The sequence below is a fragment of the Bos taurus genome, chromosome 19 (assembly GCF_002263795.3).
Source record: "Bos taurus isolate L1 Dominette 01449 registration number 42190680 breed Hereford chromosome 19, ARS-UCD2.0, whole genome shotgun sequence".
NCBI classification, from domain to species: Eukaryota; Metazoa; Chordata; class Mammalia; order Artiodactyla; family Bovidae; genus Bos; species Bos taurus.
The window spans coordinates 57,895,119-57,921,867 of record NC_037346.1 but is presented as its reverse complement, the minus strand read 5'-3'; the positions used below and the strand labels follow the sequence as shown (position 1 = coordinate 57,921,867).

General features: G+C 53.4%; 1 protein-coding gene across 2 annotated transcripts in view; it reads right to left on the bottom strand.

Moving 5' to 3' along the window:
- The window catches only part of SDK2 (sidekick cell adhesion molecule 2), a 348,454-nt gene that overhangs the window by 92,645 nt on the left and 229,060 nt on the right, over positions 1 to 26,749 (bottom strand). For both annotated transcript variants that reach the window (XM_024981091.2, XM_024981092.2), the window contains exons 3-5: positions 20,380 to 20,486; positions 9,999 to 10,146; positions 3,267 to 3,400 (exon numbers count right to left, since the gene is read on the bottom strand). In XM_024981091.2, the coding sequence (XP_024836859.1) occupies positions 3,267 to 3,400; positions 9,999 to 10,146; positions 20,380 to 20,486 (389 nt within the window). The remainder of the gene's footprint in view (positions 1 to 3,266; positions 3,401 to 9,998; positions 10,147 to 20,379; positions 20,487 to 26,749) is intronic.

Below are 26,749 nucleotides of genomic sequence, written 5' to 3'. Positions count from 1 at the left end.
CCCACTCAGGGGTGAAGCTGGGTCTCTCCCAGCTGCCCCAGGACAGTTTTGATAATAGGTATGGTGGGGGGCACCCACTCTGCTTTGCCACAGGCATCGTGTTGAGTGCGTGTGTGTGTGCTTAGTCGCTCAGTCGTGTCCGACTCTTTGTGATCCCGTGGACTGTAGCCCACCAGGCTCCTCTGTCGGTGGGATTTTCCAGGTAAGAATAATACAGCAGGCTGCTATTTCCTCCTCCAGGGGATCTTCCCAACCCAGGGATCGAACCCAGGTCTCTTCTGTCTCCTGCATTGCAGGCGGGTTCTTTACCCGCTGAGCCATCGGGGAAGCCCATGCTTTGCCACAGGCGTCCCGTTACAGATGAGGAAACTGTGGCTCGGGGACCATGCGACTGGACCACAGGTCAAGCGGGTGGAGGGCAGGGAGACAAGCTGCCCCCTGCCCTGGGCCGGCTTCCAGCTGCCCACAAGCCCAGGGCCGACCTGCCCCACCCAACACGGGGCGTGGGGTGGGGGGAGCACCACAGGTGGCCATGAGCTCTTGAGTGACCGATGTCCCTATGGAAGGGGATTGAATTTTATCTAATTTACACTTAATTAAAAGCAGACCCCCAAGTCAGTTATTAGAACACTCTACGTATGTAAAGAACAACTTGGGCTTCCGATCCCACCTTTCCAGCTGTACATTTTATGAAATCTAAATACAGATCACGTATTCCAGATGAAAATCCAGCATCCAAATTTGAGGAGATGTGCTTTAAGTGTAAAATACACACGGATTTTCAAAGACTTAAAAAAAAGAAAACAGTGTAAAGTATCTCATTAATATTTTCTATCTTGATTGTATGTTCAGTTGATAATATTTTGGATATGTTGGGTTAAATAAAGTGTAATTAATTTTGCCAATTCCTTTTTCCTTCTGAAACAGTGAGCTACTGGCAAATTTTAAATTGCATATGTGGCTCATATTATAATTCGTTTGCACGGTGCAGCTCTGATCAGGACCCAGTGGGACCACCAGCCAGGTACGAACTTGTCAAGAGCTGTGGTGGTCTGAGTGAGGTCACCTGGCTGACACCTGGGCAGAGGGCAACTCTGGGGGTCACTGGCCTTTGCTCTCTCCGTCTCCATCTCTGAAGAGCATGGATGTTTCCCGAGGGATGAGGGATGCAAAGAGGCTGCCTGCCCTGAGCAGAGAGGGGCTGAGGGGGCGGGGGTGGGGAGCAGAGGATGAGACAGATGAGGGAGACGCTGCTGGCGGTGGGCGAAGTCGCAATCGCTCCCAGGAAATTGGCTGGCAGGCCGGCAGCTGGGGGATTTGTGTCAGCGACAAGCACCAGGATTTGAAGTGCAGTCACTCGTAGGAGGAGAAATTAGCTGAAAATCAGCTGATTCTGCTCTCAATCCAGCACAAATCCTGAGAGCAGGGGGTGAGGGGCAACGGGGTGGGAGGAAACAGACAATGGTGTGGGGTAGGCTCGGGCAGACATGGGGGCGCTGAGGGAACCCTGCCTGTTCCTGTGGGCCTGCTGGAGGGCTGGGGGAGGGGGCAGAGAGTGAACGACCCCCAGCCCCCACCACCACCTGGGCTGGCCGGGAGGAGGCTGGTGCTGGGGGAGGAAGGCAGAGCAGAGTCGGAGGGGGGGAGGTTCCAACCTCGGGCTCAGGGTCAACTGAGTCACCCAGGAAGATGCCTGACCTTGACTAGGACCAAATGACTCGATTCCATTAGACTCCAGGTATTCAAAACACTGGAAAATACATGGAGGAAAACACCCCCTCTGATAGCTCCTTTTCCCATAGAAACAGCAGCCCCAGACTGTGGGCTGGGCCCCCAGGATGCCAGGATGAGTGAGACCCTGGCTCAAATCAATGTCAGAGGTCACACCTGTGACCCTCATGGGTCAGCATGCAGACTGGAACTCTGCTCCTTGCATCCAGGTCTCTTTCTCGGCAGACAGGAGCCTGGTCTCGGGGAGGGGGTCACTGCAGATATGGGAAGGGGTTCTGCAGGTGCCAAAAGGCCCAGGCAAGGGCAGGTCGGGAATGGGGAATGTTTTGAGCTTTCTGCAGCTCCCCAAGTGGCTCCGTGGTAAAGAATCCACCTGCCAGTGCGGGAGACGTGGGTTCTCTCCCTGGGTCAAGAAGGTGCCCTGGAGGAGGAAATGGCAACCCACTCCAGTATCCTTGCCTGGAGCCTCCCATGGACAGAGGAGTCTGGCGGGCTACAGTCCTTGTGGTCGCAAAAGACATGTCCTAGTGACTCGTCAACAACTGGGCTTTCTGGGCCCTGGAAGACAGAGGCTGGGATCAGAGGAAGGACACAGGAAGGTCCTGTGCCGGCTGGCACCCTTCTCGTGCTGCTGGCGGGGACGTCCCCGCCGGACCGTAGATGATAAATGAGCTGGCTTGTGGAGCAGCAGTTGTGCAGATGTGAAGGATGTGAACATCTGGCTCCCGCAGGCGGCGTGGCGCTTGGCCGCTGCAGGAAGCTCTGGCTCCGTCCCACGGACTCGGAGACTCCCCACCTCCTCTGCCTCCCGGGGGTGGTGCGTGGAGCGGGGCAAGTGGGGCCAAGGAGAACGCCCACCCCCACCCCCTACCCCTGGCATCTCCATCAGGGGTGGGAAACCTGCCTTCGGTCTCGGCCGGACAAACGCTTCTCCGTTGAGGAGACTCAAGGAGTCACCCTTTCCGTTTGCTCCCCTCTGCACTCTGCCGCTGAGGAGAGGCTTGCCTCTCTCCTGCAGGGTTGGGGGCAGTCTCTGGCGATGGACAGGGGTACTTTGAGGCAGGAGCTGGGCAGAGAGCCTGTGTTCCATCAGCGAGGATGGCTTGGCTCTGACTGCAAGTGGTATCTCTTATGTGCCAGTTGAGTGCAGGCAGTCAGCACACTTCTTTAACAACGAGCTTCCCAGCTCCTGGTGGGCTCTCACCACCGGCACCTGAGCCCCGGGGGTGGCTGTAATCCTCTCATGCACACACTTTTCCCAACATTTCATGTCTCCCCTGGGTCTCTAGGGGGCCGGCTGACGGCCAAGCTAACTGTCCCTGCTCCTGAAACTATTTCAGACTCATGGGGATGGAGTCCAGAGTTCAGCACCCTCCTGGTTCCCTGGCTCCCGCTTCCACCGCAGCTGGGACTCCTCCTCCTCCTCGGGACGGCTCCTCCCCTGCCCTTTCCCAGCCTCCCCACTCCACGCCATTCCATCTTCCCCACGAGCCCCGGGAGCCCCGTTCCCAAGATTTAATGACACGCTGACTTACTCTCCACGGCGAGAGTGATGGGCTGGCTCGTCTTGTTGTCCCCGTTCTTGTCGTTTACCGCCTGCACGTAGTAGCGACCTGCGTCGGGTGCCACGGTCGACAGGATGACAAGGGTGTTCTCCAGGGTGATGGCTCTGGGAAGCAGAAAAGGACTCGGCTGACAGGCGGGCCTCCAGGGATGCGAGGCGAGCAGGCACATGAAGCCAGGCGCCCAACAGCCCCTCCTCCAGGCCACCCCCTGGAACCACTGACTGCCTGAACTCCAGGCACGATTAGTTTGCAGAGAATCCCAATACTTCGCCAGCGCTGGGGACCAGATACAGAGCATGTCCAGGGGTCTGAGACTGGCCAGGTGACGCTGCTCTGTGTCCACCCCAGGCCTGGCTAGGGGCCGGAGCTCCCCCAGAATTCTACTCTTTCTAGTCATTTCTGCACCAGGAGGATCCAGAACTAAAGAAATTCACTCCCCAGAATGAATAAATGATGAGAGATGATAATACATTTAGAGATGAGTAGACCCATTCCAGAGTCACTGCCTTAGCCTAATCCTGAATCTGTTTGCTGCTGCTGCCGCTAAGTCGCTCAGTCGTGTCCGACTCTTAGCGACCCCATGGACTGCAGCCTACCAGGCTCCTCCATCCACGGGATTTTCCAGGCAACAGTACTGGAGTGGGGTGCCATTGCCTTCTCCCCCTGAATCTGTTTAGGTTGATTCAAAAGCCACAGCCTGCCTATGACACAGCCTTCTGGGGTTCACATGTCCCCCTCAGCCCCCTCTTAGGGTGCAAAAAGGAAGTGAAAGTGTTAGTTGCTCAGTCGTGTCTGACTCTTTGAGACCCCCATGGACTGTAGCCCATCAGGCTTTTCTGTCCACAGAATTCTCCAGGCAAGAATACTGGAGTGGGTTGCCATTCCCTTCTCCAGGGAAATCTTCCTGACCCAGGGGTCAAACCTGGGTCTTCTGCATCAAGGCAGATTCTTTACTGTCTGAGCCACCAGGGAAGTACCTCCTTTTCCTTTTCCCTGAATCCAGCCAATAAGAGGGGCTGTCAGGGCTGGTTAAGAGGGAAAAGGGAAACCGGCTGGGCAGGGGGGCACAGACGTAGGAGGTTTGCTGTTGATCTGGTTCCTGGGATCCTGTCACGTAGCCCCTCAGCCCCCACATCCACGGGTCAGGTGAAGGGCTTGTCCAGGCGGAAGCTGGGCGCCCTGCGGGTGTGGGGGCAGGAGCCCTGCCCGGGCCGGCTCTGCCCAGCACCTCCTCTCCCCCATCCTCCTGATGACGAGAAACAGCGTTAGTTCGTCGAGTCTATCTCCAGATTTTAATGTGATATGCCCGAGACAGCTGTTAAACATCCTTAATGTTAGTTTAACAAGGACAAATCCAGTTGAATTCTTTTCAAATCCTCCCATTAGGTGAATGTGACAGACTTTTAAACGGGTTCTCAAATAAACATCCCCGTCAATGCCTCTCCAGCTTGGTCTCTCCCAGCCAGGCTGGGCCAGGGTCCCCCCTTATTCTGGCTTTTGGGGTTCCAGTGCTGGGTCTTATATTGCCTGCTGAGCTCCAGGAAGACAAAGCCTTCCTCTCCAATTCCTGGGAACCCTAATGGTGTCCTTTTTTTTTTTTTCCTAAAGAAGTCTTTTAACCTCCAGCTAATCCACCCCACTCCAGTACTCTTGCCTGGAAAATCCCATGGATGGAGGAGCCTGGTGGGCTGCAGTCCATGGGGTCGCTAAGTGTCTGACACGACTGAGCGACTTCACTTTCACTTTCCACTTTCATGCATTGGAGAAGGAAATGGCAACCCACTCCAGTGTTCTTGCCTGGAGAATCCCAGGGACGGGGGGAGCCTGTAGGCTGCAGTCCATGGGGTCGCACAGAGTCGGACATGACTAAAGTGACTTAGTAGTAGTAGTAGTAATTCTAAAGGAACTCAACCCTGAATACTCATTGGAAGGACTGATGCTGAAGCGGAAGCTCCAATACTTTGACCACCTGATTCGAAGAGCCCTTACTGGAAAAGACCCTGATGCTGGGAAAGATTGAGGGCAGGAGGAGAAGGGGACGACAGAGGATGAGATGGTTGGATGGCATCGTCCACTCAATGGACATGAGTTTGAGCAAGCTCTGGGAGATGGTGAAGGACAGGAGAGCCTGGCGTGCTGCAGTCCATGGGGTCACAAAGAGTCGGACACAACTGAGTGACTGAACAACAACAAATGAGGTGATGGGAGTGAGGACAGCGCCAGGCTAAAATATTTTAAAGTCAACACAGTGGGACAGGGATGGTGACCACGTCCCCACGAACCTGCCCAGACTCCTCAGCGAAGTGCAGGGAATCCACTGCAGGGACCCTGGTCCTCCAGTGCAGCTTGTGGAGGTGGGTGAAGGCTGTGGGGGAGGGAAGCTGCCTAATCCCGAGTCTGTTTAGGTTGATTCAAAAGCCACAGCCTGCCTCTGACAGAGCCTGCCTCTGACACAGCCTTCTGGAGTTCACATGTCCCCCTCAGCTCCCTCTTAGGGTGAAAAAAGGAAGTGACAGTGTTAGTTGCTCAGTCATGTCCAACTCTTTGCGACCCCATGGACTGTAACCCACCAGGCTCATCTGTCCATGGGATTCTCCAGGCAAGAATACTGGAGTGGGTTGCCATGCCCTTCTCCAGGGGATCTTCCCAACCCCGGGACTGAGCCTGGGTCTCCTGCATCGAAGGCAGATTCTTTACCGTCTGAGCCACTAGGGAAGCCCTAAAGCTCTTTAAGTTGGCAGGAAATAAACTTCCATGGCACAAAGTCCCTGGGTTTGGGGGTCTCTGTGATGCGGCCAGAGTGGCTCTGCCTGCCTCTGGAGGCAGGTCCCTGTGTCCGGGACCCCCGGGGCCTGGGTTCGAGTTCCCAGTGAGCGGAGTGAGCAGAGGGCATCGAAGGGCCAGCGGCCTGTTGACCTGCCCTCCATCTGTCCCCAGTAGGAGGCTAATGAGAAAGGTCCCCGGGCTTACAGCCTTCAGCAGGATGACCATCCCCTTGATAGATGGTTCCGGCATGACCCTGTCCCTCACTTCCAAAGCGCACGACACTCAGGAGGGCTTCCAGTCGGCTTGCCCAGGGGCACCCACGCTGAAGGAGGCTGCCAGGATTCTTGCAGGGAGTGGACGTCAGGACTCCCCTATCAGCAGAGGCTGGGTTACGTTCTTCAGCCACACTCCTCTGGTTTCAATTTCTTAGGTCTGTCTCGCTTCTCTGATTGGCCCTTCCATTCCCTCCAATGAAGCCAGCCCTTTTTTCTCAGCTCTGGGGGTGGGAGGCAATTGATCATTTAATTAAGAGTAAAATAAATCACCCTAGAACCTGCCCCCAAACCCTCAGCGTGCATCTTTGTTAGGAATCTTGTCTCCTTTTCAACAATGAGTATCAAGGAAGGGGTGGGGGTGGGGGTGGGGGGTGGCTGCTAATCTCTGCTTCCGCCCCGGGAGGGACAGCGGTTCTCTGTAGATAGCGCAGCCCCTGTGCCCCAACGGCTGATGGCACTCATCAGATGCATATCTCCGGCAAACAGACACCAGAGGATTTGTTTCCAGGGACCTTTCCTCTGGGTTACGAATATTAATCTGCTGTAATTGCTGAGATAAAAATGCCCTGTGTTCTCATGTGTGTTTGGGAGGAGGGCTGGAGGGGGTGGGCGTGACCAGGAAGGTGTGTGTGCGTGTGTGTGTGCACGCAACCTGAGGGCATTCTGTTCTAGTGACAGTGGCTATTGGGAATGAAAAAGGGTGGGGGCGGTGATGGCGAGGCCAGGAACGGCCAGAGGAGGTGGGAAGCTGTCAGGAAAGGGGTGATGGGAGTGAGGTTGCAGAAAGAGCTGCGTCTAATGCGGCAAACCCCGGAGACAGATGTCCACTCGGCCCCTCGGGCGGCCATGGCACATGTGGTTCATCCATGCTGGCGCTCTTCCCACCGAGTCTGAGCCCTTGGAGTCCTCCTCAGCACAGTATTCCTGCAGCCACTCCCAGTCGGTTGGAGGGCCTTGAGATCGGCTCAGAAAAGGGAGTTGGAAAGCAGCCGGGACTTGCTGCCTGTCTCAGCACCTGCGTGGCAGGGCGATCCCCTTCTGCGACTCAACCTCGTCTGTGTTAATGGTCCTCACTCGCTGCTTTTATTGAACTTTCATTAGGCCTAAGGGATCCTCACACACAGCACGGGTCCATCTGTGAACCTGCGGTACCCGCCCCCCACCCCCAACCATCACCTGCTCTGTAGCAGCACCTCCGCCAGGTGACTCTCTAGTTCTCTCAAGAGCAGAGTTAATTTCCCTGCGTCTTGAGTCTGACTTCTACCACGTGACTTGCCTTGACCAATGGGATGTCAGCAGAACCTTGACTTTGCTTGTTCTGCGACTGCCAGGAGGAGATGTTAGGGCCGGCTGGCTGGAGCCTGGGACAGCAGATCAGAAGGGACTCACCCAGAAATTCTAATCAGCCAGCCCCGAACAAACGAGAGAGCCAGGCCAAGCTCACCATTCTGCTGACGTGAATGATAAATGCATGCTTATCGCATCAGGCCGTTGGGACCACTTGTTATGCAGCACTATGGTATCTGGAGGTAACGGACACATTCCAGGACAGTGGTCCTCAACTGTGGCTGCATGCTGGAATCACTGGGGAGCTTTCAAAAATCCCGATGTCTAGGTACATACACACACTGTTTCAATGCAATCAGAGCATGTGAGGGGCAGAATTGAAAGATCAATGTATTTTAAATGGTGCCAAATGATCTCAGATGGTAGCCAGGTTGAGAATCACCAGATCAATTTTCCACAAGTGCAATCACTTTATCCTGTTTAGCCTCCATGTCTTTGTCCCTGCTCTCAAATAATTTCCACACAAAAGAGAATTAAAGATCCTGATTCTGGTGGCCCCCTGGTTAAGAGTGTGCCTGCCAATGCGGGAGAGACAGGCTCAGTCCCTGGTCTGGGAAGATGCCCCATGCCACGGAGCAACTAAGCCTGTGTGCCACAGCCTCTGAGCCCGTGAGCTGTAACGACTGAAGACACTGCCTTTAGGGCCCGTGCTCGGCAACAAGAGAAGCCATCGCAATGGGAAGCCCTCTCACTGCAACCAGAGAGTAGCCCCATTCCCCGCAACTAGAGAAAACCTGTGTGTAGCGATGAAGACCCAGCACAGCCCCAAATACACAAATACACACATATCTGGGCTTCCCTCACAGCTCAGTTGGTAAAGAATCTGCCTGCAGTGGAGGAGACGCCACTGGAGGAAGACCCACTGGAGAAGGGATAGGCTACCCACTCCACTGTTCTTGGGCTTCCCTTGTGGCTCACCTTGTAAAGAATCCACCTGCAATGTGGGAGACCTGGGTTCAATCCCTGGGTTGGAAAGATCCCTTGAGAAGGGACAGGCAACCCACTCCAGTATTCTGGCCTGGAGAATTCCATGGGCTATATAGTCCATGGGGTCACAAAGAGTCGGACACGACTGAGCGACTTTCACTTCACATACATAGTTTAAAAAAGACACTGAAACCATTATACAAAAAAGGCCCTGACTCTGGAGTCGGCAAGCCTGGAACCAGTTGTGTGAGATTTGGCAGAGCAGTTAAGCACTGGGGGCCTTCACTTTACCATCTGTAAAATGGGGATAAAATCAGCAGCGTCGTAAGGTTCTCGTGAGGGTCATTCATTCAACAAATATTTCCTGAACGTGCACTCCGGCGATGGAAAAGTCAAGGAGACAGAGCACCTCTCACTGGGAGGCGCGTGTCTGTCCTGGAGCAGAGGGTGACGTGTGGTATGCGGAGCAGAGGCCAGAGACGACAGGTGCTCCGTACCGCCATGGCTGTTGCCAGGATGTTACTATGTTACACGATTATAACATCTCTCGTGGAACCTCATGCTCCCCAAAGGCAAGAATTGGCCATCTCGGTTGGCGCTTCCTACAGAGACCGGACAGGCTCCACCCACAGCGGACCTGTGGCCCACGTGGACCAGGACAAGGGTGGGCTTCCTCCTCTGCTGGGAGCAGGGGACAGTGGGAGTCTTAAAGAGGAACGCCTCCGCGGGCTGTCTCCTGGGGGGTCAGGAGGGCTGCTGTGTCCCACCCTTGACCCCTTGCCCACCCTCCGGGGAGGTGTCGGCTCCATCCCTCTGCCCACAAGCCCGGCGGCCACCACCCCTGACCTGGGCTACACAGAAGGGGCCTTGTTAGGGCTGAAAGGACGGTGTGTTCCTCTCCCTGCCAGGCCTCTCCTCCTCCCCGCGGCCAGAACACACAGCCGTGCACACTGATGGACACCCAGACACACCGCCTGCCCAGCAGAAACACCCAGTGCTGTCCACCCTGCCCGGGAGATGCCAGCGCCTGCCTGTGCGCCCCGAATCCTGGCCTGGAGCCACGGGGCCAGAGCCTCTGTCTGTGCCAGAGTGCTTGAGCTTTTGGAGTGCTCCGAGAGGCAGAATTATTCTCCAGCTGACAGACAGAGGCCAACACCCTGGGATTCCCCAGGAAGGCTGAGAGCTGTCCTAGTTCCAAGTCTTGGCCCAGGGTTTCCCAGAAAGGCCCCCTGGGAACCTGGCTGCCCTCCCTGGGGATGTCCCCCACCTGGCTCCACCCCAGAGTGGAAAAGACCCTTCGTCCTCCGCGTCTGGAGGCTCCGTGTGGCCCCGGGCGGGGCTGGTTTCTCACACCCGCCCCCGGGGGTGGGGTTGGGGGGACACTCACATGCGGCTGCTGGGCGGGATCTTGCGGCCATCCCGAAACCAGGTCACCTGCGGCCGCGGGAAGCTGGAGATGCGCGGGGCGCGGATGACGGCGGCCTCTCCGTGGGAGACGCTCTGCTGCTTCTCGCCCTCCTCGAAGCTCCCCATGTCTGCGGGAGGGAAGAGCGCACGTAGGGGTCAGCGACCGGAGGTCAGCAACCCAGACTGCCCGCTCCTGGGTGGGGACCGGTGGGAGCGCAAGGAAATCGCGGGGCAGACCCAGGGTGGCCACCGGGAACAGCCGCCGCGTTTGGACCGCCTCACGCGGCCCCATCACCCCCTCCCTCACGACCGCGTGCTCCGCTCGGTGCTTTTGGCCTTTATATCCATTTACGCCTGTATGTCCATGAATCAATGGATTCATTCAACAACCAGGAGACGTCAGTCATAATTTCAAAGAGTTTACAATGGAAAAAAATAAACACCTTCTGAAACAGGCTGGTTGATGTGTCCAGTAGCACGTACGTGGCTGGGATGGGGCAGAGGCAGGATCTGAACTCAGACCCGGGGTCTGTCCCTGGCCCCCTGCCCTGTACTGCGGCAGGGGTTTAGGTGTGGGGTGAAAGGCACTTCTGGGGGCCAGCTTCCTGGCCCTTGTGTGTGAGCCTGCACAGACGTGTCAACACAACACCATGTTGCTCCTTTAGAAGCATGTCCACCCCATCAGCAGACAGAGAGGGGACCACGGGTCCCAGCTCTGATGTTCCATCAGCCCAGAGAAGAGCAGCGGAGATGTGGTGGGAAGGCTTTGACTGCCCACCTGCCTGCTGGGGTCAGGGTGGGCTTCGACTCTAACAACAGAGGCTTATTTATTTCAAAAAGAATATGTATATTTATGTTGTGCTCGTCCTCAGCTACTAAGTCATGTCTCACTCTTTGCGACCCCAAGGACTGTAGCCCGCCAGGCTCCTCTGTCCATGGGATTTCCCAGGCAAGAATACTGGAGTGGGTTGCCATTTCCTTCTCCTTGGGACCTTCCTGACCCAGGACTGAACCTGCACTGCATCTCCTATGTTGGCAGGTGGGTTCTTTACCGCTGAGCCATCTGGAAGCCTTATATATGTATACATACACACAGCTGTGCCGTGCTTAGTTGCTCAGTCATGTCCAGCTCTTCTCGACCCTGTGGACTGTAGCCCACCAGACTCCTCTGTCCATAGGATTCTCCAGGCAAGAATACTGGAGTGAGTTGCCACGCTCTTCTCCAGGGGGTCTTCCCAACCCAGGAATTGAACCAGGGTCTCCTGCATTACAGAGTCTTTACCAGCTGAGCTACCAGGGAAGCCCACACATATACATGCATATATAACTGAATCACCTTGCTGTACACCTGAAATTAACACAGTTAAACTGTGCGCCAATTATACTTCAATTAAAAAAAGCTGGCTGCATCAGTATTTACCCCTATCCAACCAGTCCATTCTGAAGGAGATCAGCCCTGGGATTTCTTTGAAAGGAATGATGCTTAAGCTGAAACTCCAGTACTTTGGCCACCTCATGCGAAGAGTTGACTCACTGGAAAAGACTCTGATGCTGGGAGGGATTGGGGGCAGGAGGAGAAGGGGACGACAGAGGATGAGATGGTTGGATGGCATCACTGACTCGATGGACGTGAGTCTGAGTGAACTCCGGGAGTTGGTGATGGACAGGGAGGCCTGGCGTGCTGCGATTCATGGGGTCACAAAGAGTCGGACACAACTGAGCGACTGAACTGAACTGAACATGCCCCTCTTACACTGTGACTGACACCCCCCCCACCGAGAGATGGGGGCCATATCCCCTCCCCTTGAATCTGAGGGATCTGTGAGTACGCCTGTAGAATATGCTGGAAGTGATGCTAAGTAACTTCCAGGCTAGGTCATCAGAAGGATGTAGCTTCCACCTGGCTCTCTGGACACTCCTGCTTGGAATCCTGCTGCCGTGTTGTAAGGGAACTCAGTCTAGCCCACACAGACACAGCTTTTGTGCAGAGGATCCGAAGTCCCAGACGACAGCCAGCATCAACCCTGGACATGTGAGCCCTCAGGTAATTTCAGCCCCTAGCCTTTGGGTCTTCTAGTTGAGACCTCAGTCATCAAAGAGCAGAGATAAGCTGTTCCCATCATGCTCTGTCCAGACTCACAGAATCTGTGAGCAAGACAAATGATTGCAGTCCACCCCCTGGAGGGGGAAATGGCAAACCCCTCCAGTATACTTGCCTGGACAATCCCATGGACAGAGGAGCCTGGCAGACTGTAGTCCATGGGGTGGCAAAGAGTTGGACATGACTGAGTGACTGAGCAATGCATGATGTTTGGGGTTAATTTGTTATGTAGCCATAGACACAGGAAGAGTATATTAAAGTGCTAAAACTGTATCTAATATTCATTGTATCAAAATATTGGAATCCTATGCATTTTTCACAGTTTTAACATCAACCTCTCGAACGAAGATTACCCCCGCCACCCAAATAGTTGCTGACCCTACGTCAGGTTTCTTTCTAGTTGGACTTCACAAGGATTGTTTCATTCCATCTGCGGAATAATACGACAAAGCTCAATTTTCCTAAATATGCATCTTTTAGTTGTTTACTAATTTCTATTACTTGGCTTTGTCTATAAAAAAATTGCATCAATAAATCACATTGATTTCAGTCCTCACAATAATTTTATCTATTTAAAAAACTTTTCACAGAACTCTGAAGATATATTTGAACAATTTAAAGCAATTTCATGGTAATAGTGTTTCTTTCTTCTCTCTCGGGTTTTATTAGCTCCATTTCGTCAGTGAGGAAATTAAAGCTCATGGAGATAGAGTGGCTTATCCAGCTTGAGCAGTTAGGGCGGGGCCGGCCAGCATCCAGCGAGCATCCAGATTTGCCCCTCTCTTTGCATGCCCTCGCCTCCTCCACGACTTAGCCCCTGCATTCAACTTCTTCATACACCTTCTTTATCTCTTTCTGCTGCACTGAACTCTTCATGGGGCAGTTCTATTTAATTACATTCATGAGGAAATCCCTCTAAGATACCTGGCCCCATACTCTGCACACACACAGTAGTTTCTCTCTAAACTCATCAAATACCGGGACTTCCCCGGTGGTCCAGTGGCTAAGACTCCTGGCTCCCAAAGCAGGGGTCCCAGGTTCAATCCCTGGTCAGGGAACTAGATCACACATGCTGCAAGTAAAGGTCCCATAGGTTGTAACTAAGATCCAGTGCAGTCAAATAAATACGTATTTAAAAAGTCACCCAGTACTGTCAAGCAATGATTCATTATTGAGTCCCCTCTGTGGGTCAGGCAGGTTCTGCGATAGGTGCTGAAGAAAGCCCTGGTTCCTGCCCTTGTGGAACTTATGGCAGGGTTAGGGGAACAAGAAAAGCAACCGACAGCCATGCAGCGACATATTGCGACAACAGTTAGGACGGAGAAACAAGGTGTCTCTATGAGAGGAGGCATCAGAGAAAATCTCCTTTATCTACTTCAGACTGGGAGGTGGGGTGAGGCTTTTTTAAAAGAAAATGATTTATGTGTTGTTTTTGGCGGTGCTGGGTCTTCGTTGCGGGGTGGGCTTTTCTCTAGCTGCAGCGAGCGGGAGCTCCTCTCTGGCTGTGGCATGGGTGCTCCCCGTGGCAGTGGCTCCTCTTGTTGAGGAGCAGGGACCCTAGGGCGTGTGGGCTCCAGCAGTTGAGGCTCCCGGTCTTAGTTGCTCCGCGGCACGTGGGGTCCTCCTGGAGCAGGGATTGAACCTGTGTCCCCTGCGCCGTGCAGGTGTATCCTTTACTACTGAGCCACCAAGGCAGCCGGGGTGAGGCTTTTTAAAGCAGAGCTATATAAAGGGTAGGTGTTAGCCGCACGCACGCACGTGCACGCGCGCGCGTGTGTGTGTGTGTGTGTGTGTGTGTGTGTGTGTGGTTGGCAGTAGTAAAAGTCCAGAGGAGGAGAATGTGTGAAGACTAGGAGGCAGGAGAGAAGGGCTAGTTACAGAGAATTTAAAAAACGCCTGTGGGGTCGGCTGGTGGGTTTGTGCCATGGGTGGATGATGGAAAAATGGATGAGTGGATGGACGGAGGAAGTGAGGGATGGAGACATGGGTGACTGTATGTACATACGGCAGGATGGACAGGTGAAGGGCGGGCAGAGCTGACCTTGGTCCAAGTCTTGCCGCTGCTGCTCCCATCCACCATTCCATCTCACAATCTCCCCTCACTGTGGCTCTGAGACCCCCAGAACCCTCCTGATTCTCTCCACTCACCTTGCCAAATGGGCTTGCTAGGTCTGCCCAGGAAGCCCCTTGTCTCTGCTCATGGGACCCAGGGCACAGGCGTGTATGTCCCGAACACCAGCTGCAAGGGGGCTGCTTAGTCAGCCACTGCCGGGGAAAGGCTACAGAGAAGTGCACGAGGGTGGGGCTGGGGGTCCAGGATCTCCTAGGGAAACTCACTCCCACTGAGGTGGAAACACAAGGACTTATTTACTGCACTTCCTCTCGGCAATGCAAGCTGGTGAACATACCATACCGTGCCTTGCAGAACTGATCTAACGCCCTAGGAATTCCCCTGAGAGCAAAGAAGTGTAGGGCTGGGGCCCAGCTAGACGGGGCCTAAAAATTATTCCTCATGTCTTTGTTCTATCTTAAAAGGTCTTGTAAAGCATGCATTCCACTTCAGAGTATATTTACCGTTTTTAGTTATTTTTAAAACTTTTTTTTTTCTTCTTTTGGCCACGCCACGCAGCATGTGGGATCTTAAGTTCCTCAACCAGGGATCGAACCCGTGCCCCCTACAGGGGAGGCGTGGAGCCCTAACCACTGGACCACCAGGGAGGTCCCACTTTTAAAACGTTTTTATAATGAAATGTGTCATGCATTAAAAAAAGAGTGAATATAATTTTATGAATAGTTCAAAGAAGAAGAATAAATGCTCACACACCCACCACTGGGAAAGGCTGAGGGCAAGAGAAGAGGGCAACGGAAGATGAGATGGTTGGATGGCTCAATGGACATGAGTTTGAGCAAACTCCAGGAGATGGTGAAGGACAGGGAAGCCTGGCGTGCGGCAGTCCCTAGGGTCGCAAAGTGTCAGACACGACGTAGCGACTGAACAATAACAGCAACAACAACCCACCACCCAGTTTAAGGAACAGAAGACGAACCAACCTCACCTCCCTCCCCGACAGCCTCCTGCTCATCGCCGCCGCGCCCCCCAGAGGTCTAATCGCCATCTTGGATGTTGTGTTCATCATATCATTGCTTTTTCTCTTTCTTTCAAGTTTCCCTGCTGTTCAAGATGCATCCTTGAACAGTTTATGGTTAATTCAGCCTGTTTCTAAGCTCTCTGGATTATCTTGTATGTCATCCGCTCTAATTGGCTTTGTTTGTGCAACGTGTTTGTTGGGAGCTCCACCTGTGTCCTGTACTTGGCTTGGTCATCCTCAGAGCCGCCTGGGTGTCCGTGTACCAAGACAGAGCAGTGCTGTCGCAGGCGGGCTTGTTATCGGTGTTTTGCTGTCCTGCTAAGGACAGTCTCGTGTAGGCCTGCTAGCACTCGTCGCTGAGAGAATCTCAGGAGGATGTGCCTAAAGGTGGAAGGGTTGTAGGCTGTGCACACGTTGATCTTATGAGGTAACGCCAAGCTGTTTTCCTGATTTGCATCAATTTGCCAATTCACACTCCCGTCGGCAGTGGTGGGAGTTTCTATTAACACCTGGTCTTGGAGACTCTTTGGTTTTTGCCCGTCTGGTGGACATGGGATGGTACTTAATTGTGGTTGTGATTGTTTCTTACGAGGATGCTATTTCTCCGTCCAGCTGAGGCTCTGCCTCCAACCATCCACGACTTCCACTGCATCCTAAGTGACATCAAACCGTCCAACTGCGTCTGAGAACGTCACCCTCTGTCCCCGGTGCCCCACCTCCTCAGCCGTATCTCCTTCTCCCTTCTTCCACATTTAATACTCCACTCAGGCTGAGGATCAAGAAGAATGGGCCCACCCCTGGCATTCTGGACATCAACCCCAGCGCAAAGGACAGTGGGGCTGATGCCGTCAGCTCTCATGTTGCACAGGGGGCTGCTAAGCTGCCTCGGAGAACAGGGAGCAGGAGCCCCTGGCCCCGTGATGGGTGGGCGGGGCTTGTTGCCGGGGCTGGGGGTTCCAAGTCTGAGCCATCGCCCACCCAGTGAGGCTGGGATACCGTCGGGGACATTGCTGAGGTGAGGAGGACTAAGAGGAGCCTACGGAGGCTGGATGCTGACTCCAGAAGGTTCTCCCAACCCTCTCAGCCATTTAACCCACTTGCTGCATGCCAGAAATGTATGGCAGCTTCACAAAAACAGAGAGACTCAGGGTGGGGCCAAGAAGGGAGCTAGGGGTGGGGGTGATGTTTTATTGACTTCTCTTTAATTGCTGTAATTAAAAACACATAAAGAAGCTTTTTGTAACGACTGTGCCATCGTCATTAGTGGTTAGCACAGCTGCCTTATTAATTTACCATTAGAACCCGATTCACAGCCCTTCTTTGGAAAGTGGGGGGTGGGAGCCAGGGGTGGGGCCTGCCGGCCCGATCTGACCCAACCCCGCTGCTGAACCCCCAGGACAAAACCCTCCCACCCTGGGGGGCAGAACTGGCAAGAAGGGGAGATGCGGGGTCTGGAGAAGCATCCGTACCCTACCCATCCTCAGAACGGCAAGCACCTGAGTGACAGTGTAAACAGACGGAGGGACAGACAGATGCAGGCGGTGTGCGGGGCACAAAAGCCTGGGAGAGCCCCAGGACTGCGAGGGGTGGGGGAGGGGAACGATTTAAGGTGGCACCCGCTGTCAGGGTCCTGCAAGCAGACGGTGAGTCCCTGAGAGGGAGTGCCTCCTTCAATTTCCCATTCTCCTCGCCCCACCCTAGCACCAGCCCTGGACAGCAGAGGATGGTACCTTGGGAGGTACCATCAGAGAGAATGAGAAAGGCTGTGAATGTCTATTCCAGGAAGCCTTCCCTGGTTGGCCTGGCAGAGAAGAAAGTGTACTCGTCCACCCCCGGCTGAGGGCCTTTCATGATGGTTTGTGTGCACTGATTGCTTAAAATCTTTATTGAATTTTGTTACAACATTGCTCCTGTTTTATGTTTTGGTCTTTTGGCCTCCAGGAGTGTGGGATCTTAGCTCCCGACCAAGGATCAAACCCACACCCTCTGATTAGAAGGAGTCTTTAACCACTTGACTGCCAGGGAAGTCCCTTGTATGCACTGATTGATTACTCATTATGACAGCCCAGCTAGGTAGGCACTAAGGTAGCATTCCTTTTTTACAATAAGGAAATGAAGGCACAGAGAAGTTAAGTAACTTGCCCAGGGTCACACAGCCAGGGATAAGTGCATGCTTGCTTGCTCAGTCGCTTCTGCCGCGTCCAACTCTTTGCGACCCTATGGGCTATAGCCTGCAGGCTCCTCTGTCTGTGGGATTCTCCAGCCAAGAATACTGGAGTGGGTTGCCATGGCCCTCGCCAGGGGATCTTCCTAACCCAGTGATGGAACCGGGGTCTCCTGCATTGGCAGGTGGATTCTTTACCTCTGAGCTACCAGGGAAGCCAAGGGATAGGTGAGGGGAATTTGAGCTCAACGTTTGTTCATGGCTGGTTCCATGGCTGGGTCCACAGCTCCAGTCTTTGGTTGATTAGGGGAGGAAGGAGGAGGAAGATGGTAGAAATACCAGCTGTGGGACCTTGGGTTGTTTCCAGATCACTTTTTTTTTTTTTTTAATTTATTCGGCCACATCGGCTCTCAGTTGTGGCACGTGGGACCTTCCTTGATCGGGTGGAATCTTTTGTTGCAGTGCATGTATTCCCTACCTGTGACGTGGGCAGCACGTGGGCTCTTAGTTCCCCGAGCAGAGATTGACCCCACGTCCCCTGCCTTGCAAGGCAGAGTCTTAACCACTGGACCACCAGGGAAGTCCAGTCCTCTGACCTTTCTGAGGCTCAGTTTCCCCATCTCAAGATGTAGCTCCCGGGACACGCCTTCCTACCTTGGAGACCTGCCCCCAGGGACCCATGAAGGGACGACATTTGCACAGTGACACTGGAGGGCGGGGGGTTTGGGGGGCTCTTCTGTCTTCCTGGGCATCTCCTTAGGGACGCGCTGTCCAGCTTGCACCTGTGGCTCTGATTGTTTTGCAGGGTCTTGGGTGTGTGCTCACCTTTCCAGGGGGATGGAGGCTGTGGTTCCTTTCCCACCTGTAACCCCTCCACTCCCCAGGTGCTCAGAGCCCTAAGCTAGTCAGCGACTGGATCAGGGCTGGAACCCATGCTTTCTCTGTCCATCCCCATGAGGGTCATGACCTGGCACGTGAAGAACCCTGAAGCCTGCTGTCAGCATTTTTTGTCTGCTGGTCCCAATGCAGGGGACCGGGGTTCGAATCCTGGTCGGGAAACTAAAACCTTGTATGCTGCAACTGAAGATCCCACGTGCTGCAACGAAAACCAGGCACAGCCCTCAGCTGCACACAGGTGAACAAAGAGGCAGACCAATCCAGAAGCACATCTGGACACTCACATGCATGAACCCACACCCACCCTTGAGCACGCACAGACATACTCCTGGGCTCTCTGCGGCCCGACTCATGGCCGCCCCCGCACCACGAGGCTCTGGGAACCCGCTAAACAGAGCTCCGTGTGAGCCCTCCAGCCGGTAACTGCGGTCCTGACCCGTCATTTTAATTCAGGGCTTTCCCTCTCCTCTGAGGAAGCCGAGTTCTCCTTAGCGTTGATTTATGGGACAATTGGTCCTCCGCTTCTGATTACGGCTGCTCTCCATAGTTATTGTAAACACTCTTCGCCTCACTTGAGGCTTTCTTCTTGACTTCTCTCCCATGCTTCTCTCCAAAGTAATAAGCTCTCTTTTGTGTAAAATCCGAGTCAAGCCCTAGTGAGCCCTGCATGAGAGGGTGTCTAGTTTTTTTCTTTTTTGGAAGGCAAGCTACTTTCTTTTTAAATTTTTATTATTTTTAAATTTTATTTTTGGCCATGCCCCACGCCATGAGGGATCTTAGTTCCCTAACCAAGGACTGAACCTGTGCCCCTCCTGCATTGGAAACTCAGACGCCTAACCACTGGATCGCCAGGGAAGTCTCAAGGGGGTCCTCTTTGTAAAAAAAAAAAATCAGGGCTCATTAAGGTTTCCCACACTCTCATGGCCCATTGGGCAACCTTAGATGTCTCCCCCTAAAAACCCCAGAATGAAACGGCCCATACTGAGGCTTATTTCTAGCATACAGGGTCTGTGGGGTCTGCGAAGGGGATACTGAGTCATGGTGGGGGGTGTGGGTGGAGCTGATTGGTGCAATGGGTTCTCCGGAGGCTTCTCTCTCATCCCCCATCTGAGGACGCTCTTCTGGGTCCTGGTGGCAATGAGGGGAGGCTGTCACCCGAAAGGCTCAGCAAGGGTCTATTCCTTTACCCTCTGCTCCCTCCAGGAACTCTGGCTGCTCACCTCCCCTCTCCCTTTAGAGCTGAGACCCACCACGAGGCGTCTCACAGTGCTTCCCGAGACTGTGGGGGCCTCCAAGCTCTTACTGCTCCAGGGCTAGGCAAGCTGGAGGATGGAAAATTCCAGGTTGTGGGGTGCGTGCATGCTACATCTCAGTCGTGTCCGACTCTTTGGGACCCCATGGACTGTAGCCCTCCAGGCTGCTCTGTTCATTGGATTCTCCAAATAAGAATACTGGAGTTGGTTGCCATGTCCTCCTCCAAGGGATCTTCCTGACCCAGGGGTTGAACCTGCATCTCTTCTGTCTCCTGCATTGGCAGGCGGCTTCTTTACCACCAGCACCACCTGGGAAGGTCATGGTGGGGAGGGGGGATCCTGGGAAATCTGCCAAGAAGACCCTGGGGAAGTCTGCCATTATGAAGATTTCCCAAGTTGGAGACCAAGCCCAGAGGAGACCCTCAAAGCAGATGGCAGGCCTCCTTTTCAAAAAGGAAGCAAGCAGTCCCATCTAAAGAGTGCTGGGGGCTTCCCTGGCCGCCCAGTGATTAAGACTGCACTTCCAACACAGGGGGCACAGGTTTGATCCCTGGGTGGGGTACTAGGATCCCACGTTTGGCGCAGCTATTAAAAATAAAAAAAGGAGTGCTGGACTCACAGCCAGCAGAGATGTGTCATGTGTCGGCAGTGTGGCTTTGAGAGCCCGGGCCTTGGTTCCATCCGCTGTAAGTGGACGGCACCGGCCCGGATGGCGGGAAGGGCTGCCACGAGCACCCACCAGAACAGAAGGCCACGGCTGGCGTTCAGCTCTTCCCAGTGTGTGGCCGGTGGGCAAAGACCCTGCAGACCCTCTCCACTTCATGGCCCCCCTCTCCCTGGCCCCACGCGGTACTCACAGGCCACCTGGACCTCCGTCTGTCGCTGCAGCAGAGCGCCCATCCGGTTACGCACGATGCAGCGGTAGAAGCCGGCGTGGGTGCGGTCCAGGCTGGTGATCATGTACCTGGGGGCAAACGAGACAGCCGGTGAGCAAGTCAGGCAGCCACGGGGACTCAGGGGTCAAACTGGGGATCAGAGGTTGCCACATCACCCTCTTTCATGACCAAGCACACCAGGGAGCCCTCAGTTGTACCATGGGGGTCACAGAAAGGACCTATAAGAAGATCCCTTCCAAAGGCTCTGGCTCAGGTGCCCGGGAGCGGGCCTGTACTCCAGATACCATCTGGGCAGGCTGTATGGCTTTCTGTACTTGTGGCCCCACGGCCAGAGTGCATGAACCCAAGGGGGCCCCTGGGGATGCTCTCGGGGAGCACCTCACTGGCCCCAGAGCTGCAGAGTCTGGTCCTGGGGGGAGGGCAGCTGGAGAGCAGCTGTGCGGTGCACTCACCCGGCTGGGGGCAGGGAGGAGGCCAGGCTCGGTCTGTGAAGAGCTTCTGGCAGCGAGACGTGGCAGGTGGTGGGTGCTCTTGGGTATGGAGGGGCTAGTTCCCCTGGCCCCCACCCCGTGATCTCCCTGCTGATCTGGGCAGTGACCAGGGGCTGGTGCCTAGGATGCCTCTCCTACTCTTGGGTGTTCTCGGGCTTACCCAATTGACTTGGGGAACAAGCTCACTGCAGGCCTGCCCCCAGGCTATGCCAGCCTTGGAACAGAGCAACCTTATTTGTAGGCATCGCCAAGTTTTCTTTTGCCTAAGTTCTCACATGAGCCCACCACCATCACCACCATCACCATCACCACCATCATCACCACCATCAGCACCATCATCACCACTGTCATCACCGTCATCACCACCGTCATCACCATCAGCACCACCATCACCACCATCAGCACCACCATCACCACCATCATCACCATCATCACCACCACCATCACTATCAGCACCACCATCACCACCATCAGCACCATCATCATCACCACCACCACCATCACCATCACCACCATCATCACCACCATCAGCACCACCACCATCATCACCACCACCACCATCACCACCACCATCACCACCATCATCACCACCATCACCACCATCAGCACCACCATCACCACCACCACCATCACCATCATCACCACTGTCATCACCATCATCACCACCATCAGCACCATCATCACCACCCTCAGCGCCATCACCACCATCATCACCATTACCATCACCATCACCACCATCACCATCACCACCATCAGCACCACCATCACCACCATCATCACCACCATCACCACCGTCATCACCATCACCACCGTCATCACCATCATCACCACCGTCATCACCATCATCACCACCACCATCACTATCAGCACCACCATCACCACCATCAGCACCATCATCATCACCACCATCACCACCACCATCACCACCATCACCACCACCATCACCATCACCACCATCATCACCACCATCACCATCAGCACCATCATCACCACCATCACCACCACCACCATCAGCACCACCATCACCACCACCACCATCAGCACCACCATCACCATCATCACCACTGTCATCACCATCATCACCACCATCAGCATCATCACCACCATCAGCACCATTATCATCACCATCACCACCACCACCATCATCACCATCAGCACCATCACCACCATCACCACCATCACCACCATCAGCACCATCATCATCACCACCACCACCACCATCACCATCACCACTATCACCACCATCAGCACCATCATCACCACCATCATCACCGTCATCACCACCGTCATCACCATCAGCACCACCATCACCACTGTCATCACCATCATCACCACCACCATCACTATCAGCACCACCATCACCACCATCAGCACCATCATCATCACCACCACCACCATCAGCACCATCATCACCACCACCATCACCATCACCACCATCAGCACCACCATCATCACCACCATCATCACCACCATCACCATCGCCACCCTCACCACCACCACCATCAGCACCACCATCATCACCACCATCACCATCACCACCATCAGCACCATCATCACCATCAGCACCATCATCACCATCATCACCACCACCATCACCACCATCAGCACCACCATCACCATCACCACCATCATCACCACCATCACCATCACCACCATCAGCACCACCATCACCACCATCACCACCACCATCACCACCATCATCACCACCATCACCATCACCACCATCATCACCACCATCAGCACCATCATCATCACCACTACCACCATCATCACCATCACCACCACCATCACCACCACCATCAGCACCACCACCACCACCATCTTCACCATCAGCACCACCATCAGCACCATCATCATCACCATCATCACCACCATCACCACCATCTTCACCATCATCACCACCATCACCACCATCTTCACCATCAGCACCACCATCACCACCACCATCATCACCACCATCACCATGGCATCAGCACCATCATCACCATTACCACCACCATCAGCACCATCACCACCACCATCAACACCATCACCACTGTCATTACCATCATCACCATCAGCACCATCACCACCATCAGCATCAGCTTATCACGATGATGAAACAGTTGCCACTCTCTGAGCACCACCTATGCTTCAGATGCTGTATTAAGTGCTTTTCATTCATTTCTCTCTCTCTCTTTTTTTGCTGTGCAGCTTCTGGGATCTCAGTTCCCCAACCAGGTGTGAAACCTGGACCCTTGGCAATGAAGGCACAGTCTTAACCCCTGGACCTCCAGGGATCTCTCCATTCATTTGTTCACCTCACACAGCAGTTCCCACACTACTGGGCCTCATGGACCAGTAACACTTGAGCCATTTTAACACATTTTAATCTGAAATTCTGTGCCTTGCCCACTACACTAGCTTCACTTTCTTCATTTTATGCGGACGGGGCAGAGGGTCGTAGGTCTGAATTGGAGAGTCTTTTTACCTAATTGCGCTACTAACCCCCATTTTAGAGGTGAGGAAATTAAGGTTCAGAAATACCCATCATTGACCTGTGGTTTCTGAGGCAGTAAGAAGCAGGGCCAGGGACCCGTAGAACCTTTCTGACTCCAAGCCCAATTGCTAACCAGCTCAACACTGACGTGCATGCATGGATGCTTAGTTGCTCAGTCATGTCCGAGTCCTTGCGACCCCAGGAACTGTAGCCTGCCATGCTCCTCTGTCTATGGGATTCTCCAGGCCAGAATACTGCAGTGGGCTGCCATTCCTTCCTTCAGGGGGATCTTCCTGACCCAGGGATTAGAGCCCACGTTTTCTGGGCCTCCTGTATTACAGGCAGGTTCTTTACGGCTGAGCCACCCAGGAAGCCCTCAGCACTGACATCCAACCACACAGGACCCCACGTTCGGTCCTGGGATGGCATGAGCCCCAGACTCACAGGTGGGTGTGTGCTAAGCCTGCTCTGGCTCTGCAGCAGTATCACCCAGAACCTCCTGGCCGGCCGAGTCTCTTATCTCTGCCCCTGGTGACAGCTCTTATCTGTCCCTCACTCCTGTGCTCAGCGTGATGTTGGGAAGATAGCGGGTACCCAGGCTCTGGCAAATCTCCCGTTCTCCACAACCCCGCAACCCACCCTCAGGCCCATCACAGGCCCATGGCTCCCTGGGGGAGGGGAAAGGCAGCTTTGGATAAACCGTCTGGGTCTTAAAAGCGATGAGGTGACCTGGCAGGGAAGATAGAAGGAGAGATTGACTGGAAAAGCTCTCTATCTTTAAAAACGGAATCAGATACTACTAAAAAGCACCAGGGAGAGAAAAATGAACAGAAATGACCAAACTCACAAAGAAGATGCTCGGCCACTGTCACAATGAAAGAAAGTCCAATCAAAAGAAGACAATATTCAGATGGCACCAAATTTTCTTGTATGATTACACCCACGGCTAGAATGAGGCGGAGGTGAGGCTGACCACAGATCCGCTGATCAAAGAGTAAGTTGGTCCAACCTTTGGGGCAGAATCGATCCAAATCAGAATATTCAAGTCTTCTGACCCTGAGGCTAGACTCCAGGGAGCTGGCCTTTATTCCGTACTTACAAAAATGTGGCAAAAACCAGGAATAAGGATGTTCACTGCGGTTTGCTTGTAACAGCAGAGACAAATGAAAACCAGAAGCAGCATAAACACCCATCAAAAATGGAATCGAATCGATTAATAATGCCATAGCCATAGAATGAACGAAGAACACCTCTATGGGATGAGACAGAACAGCCTCCAAGACATACAAAGCACGGGAAGGAAGTCGAAGCTGGAGACGGGGGATATTTATGGAAATAAAAACACGAGAAAGTAAAAAGCTAAATAATATCACAGCTGAGTGTTAGGGACATGAGAGAATGTATTATCTCTTGATAAGTTATTTATTGATACAGGCTGCCAAACCCTTAGTCTAATGTTTAGGATCATAAAAAGAATTTTGAGTTTGTGAGCCAAAAAAAGTCAAGGAACAGTGTAAATGGTATAACATGTAGTTAAACTGGAATAGTATGTATTTGTATATATTTGCACACACACAATCACATATATGGGCTTCGCTGGTGGCTCAGTGGTAAAGAATCTGCCTGCCAATGCAGGAGATGCAGGTTCAATCCCTGGGTCGGGAAGATCCCCTGGAGAAGGAAATGGCAACCCACTCCAGTATTTCTGCCTGGAAAATCCCTTGGGGGGAGGAGCCTGGTGGGCTACAGTCCATGGGGTTGCAGACACGACTTAGAGATTAAACAGCAACAATAATCACGTACCCATTCCGGCTTGGACATAAACATTTTTCAGGATTCTTTACCTCGTGCCTTTTGGGAGAAGTATTGAGGACTCAGAGGAAGGTAAACTCCTACCTCTGGAGTTTATGTCTTTCTGCACCATCAGAATGTTCTTTATGGTGTGCATATATTGCTTTTATTTTAAAAATAAAATTAAAAAATGCACTTTGAGCATATAATGTCAGTATACATTATAAAAAAGACACCAGGGACTCATTGGATCTGGGGTTTGTCTGCTGATACTAGTGATGCGTAGTGAAATTTAAACTTTAATAAAAGTTGATTTCGGCGTAAAGTACGAGTTCCTTTGCTCAGCCAGGAAGCTTCAGGCCCCACCTGGGGCCTCAAGGAAGAGCAGTGGGTGCGGGTCTGCCCCTCCCCCGAGACAGCAGAGGAGAGCTGGCTCTGGGCCCCCCTCGGCCACGTCTGTGGGAGGGGGCGGGCATCCTCACTCCGGCATCTGCGGTCGCCCTCGGTGTTGGGTGGAGCCCCTCTCCCGAGCTGTCCCTGGCGCTCCCCTCCCTGCCTGGGAGAACTATTTCTGGCTTGTAGGCAATATTATTTAAAGTAACAGCGCCGCCCACTGCCTTTCCTACCAGGGAAACCCGCTTTGCTTCACCCAGACCGCCTCCCCGGTGGGTGGAAGAGGCAGCTGGCCAGCATCTCGATTTGCAAATCCAGAGCGGCTGGTGGCATCACAGCATCGGAGCATCCAAGATAATGACCCTGACAACTCCTCATCCCCCACAGGGCTCCCTCCTGGGCCCCAGGATGCCCACAGCCCTATCTGCTCCACCCACCTGCAGCTGCCGGCCTGGCAGGGAACTGGAGGAGCCCAGTCCTGTCGAGGTCCCTTCCAGGGGCAGGGGGATGGTTGAAATGCTTTGTGAGGAGGGCGCACACGTGATTGTCCATGATGGAGCCTGGCGCTGGAGGGGGCTCTGGGGCTTCTGATGTTGAGAAAACTAGGCCTGACATCTGCTTCTGCACTTTTTAGGGGTTTGACCTGGGCAAGTGATGGAAATGCACAAACCTCAGTTTTCCCATCTGTAAAATGGGGACAATAATGGTTATCGTGTACATGTATCTGTATGGCTGAGTCCCTTTGCTGTTCATTTGAAACTATCTCTACACTGTTAACTGGCTATACTCCAATACAAACTAAAAAGCTTAAAATGGCTATTTTTTAAAAAAAATTGAAGTATAGCTGCTGTACAACATTATAGAAGTTACAGGCGCACAATATAGTGATCCAGTTTCTAGAGGTTGTACTCTGTTTGGGGGAGAATGGGTACATGCACCTGTGTGGCTGAGTCCCTTCACTGTCCACCTGAAACTCCACAACATTGTTAATCGACTATATCCCAACACAAAATAAAAGGTAAAAAAAATAATGGTTGTACTCCATTTATAGTTATTATAAAATATTGGCTATATCCCCTGTGTTGTACAGTATATCCTTATAGCTTGTTTTAAAGATTTGTTTTTTTGATGTGAACCATTTTAAAGTCTTTATTGAATGTGTTACAATATTGCTTCT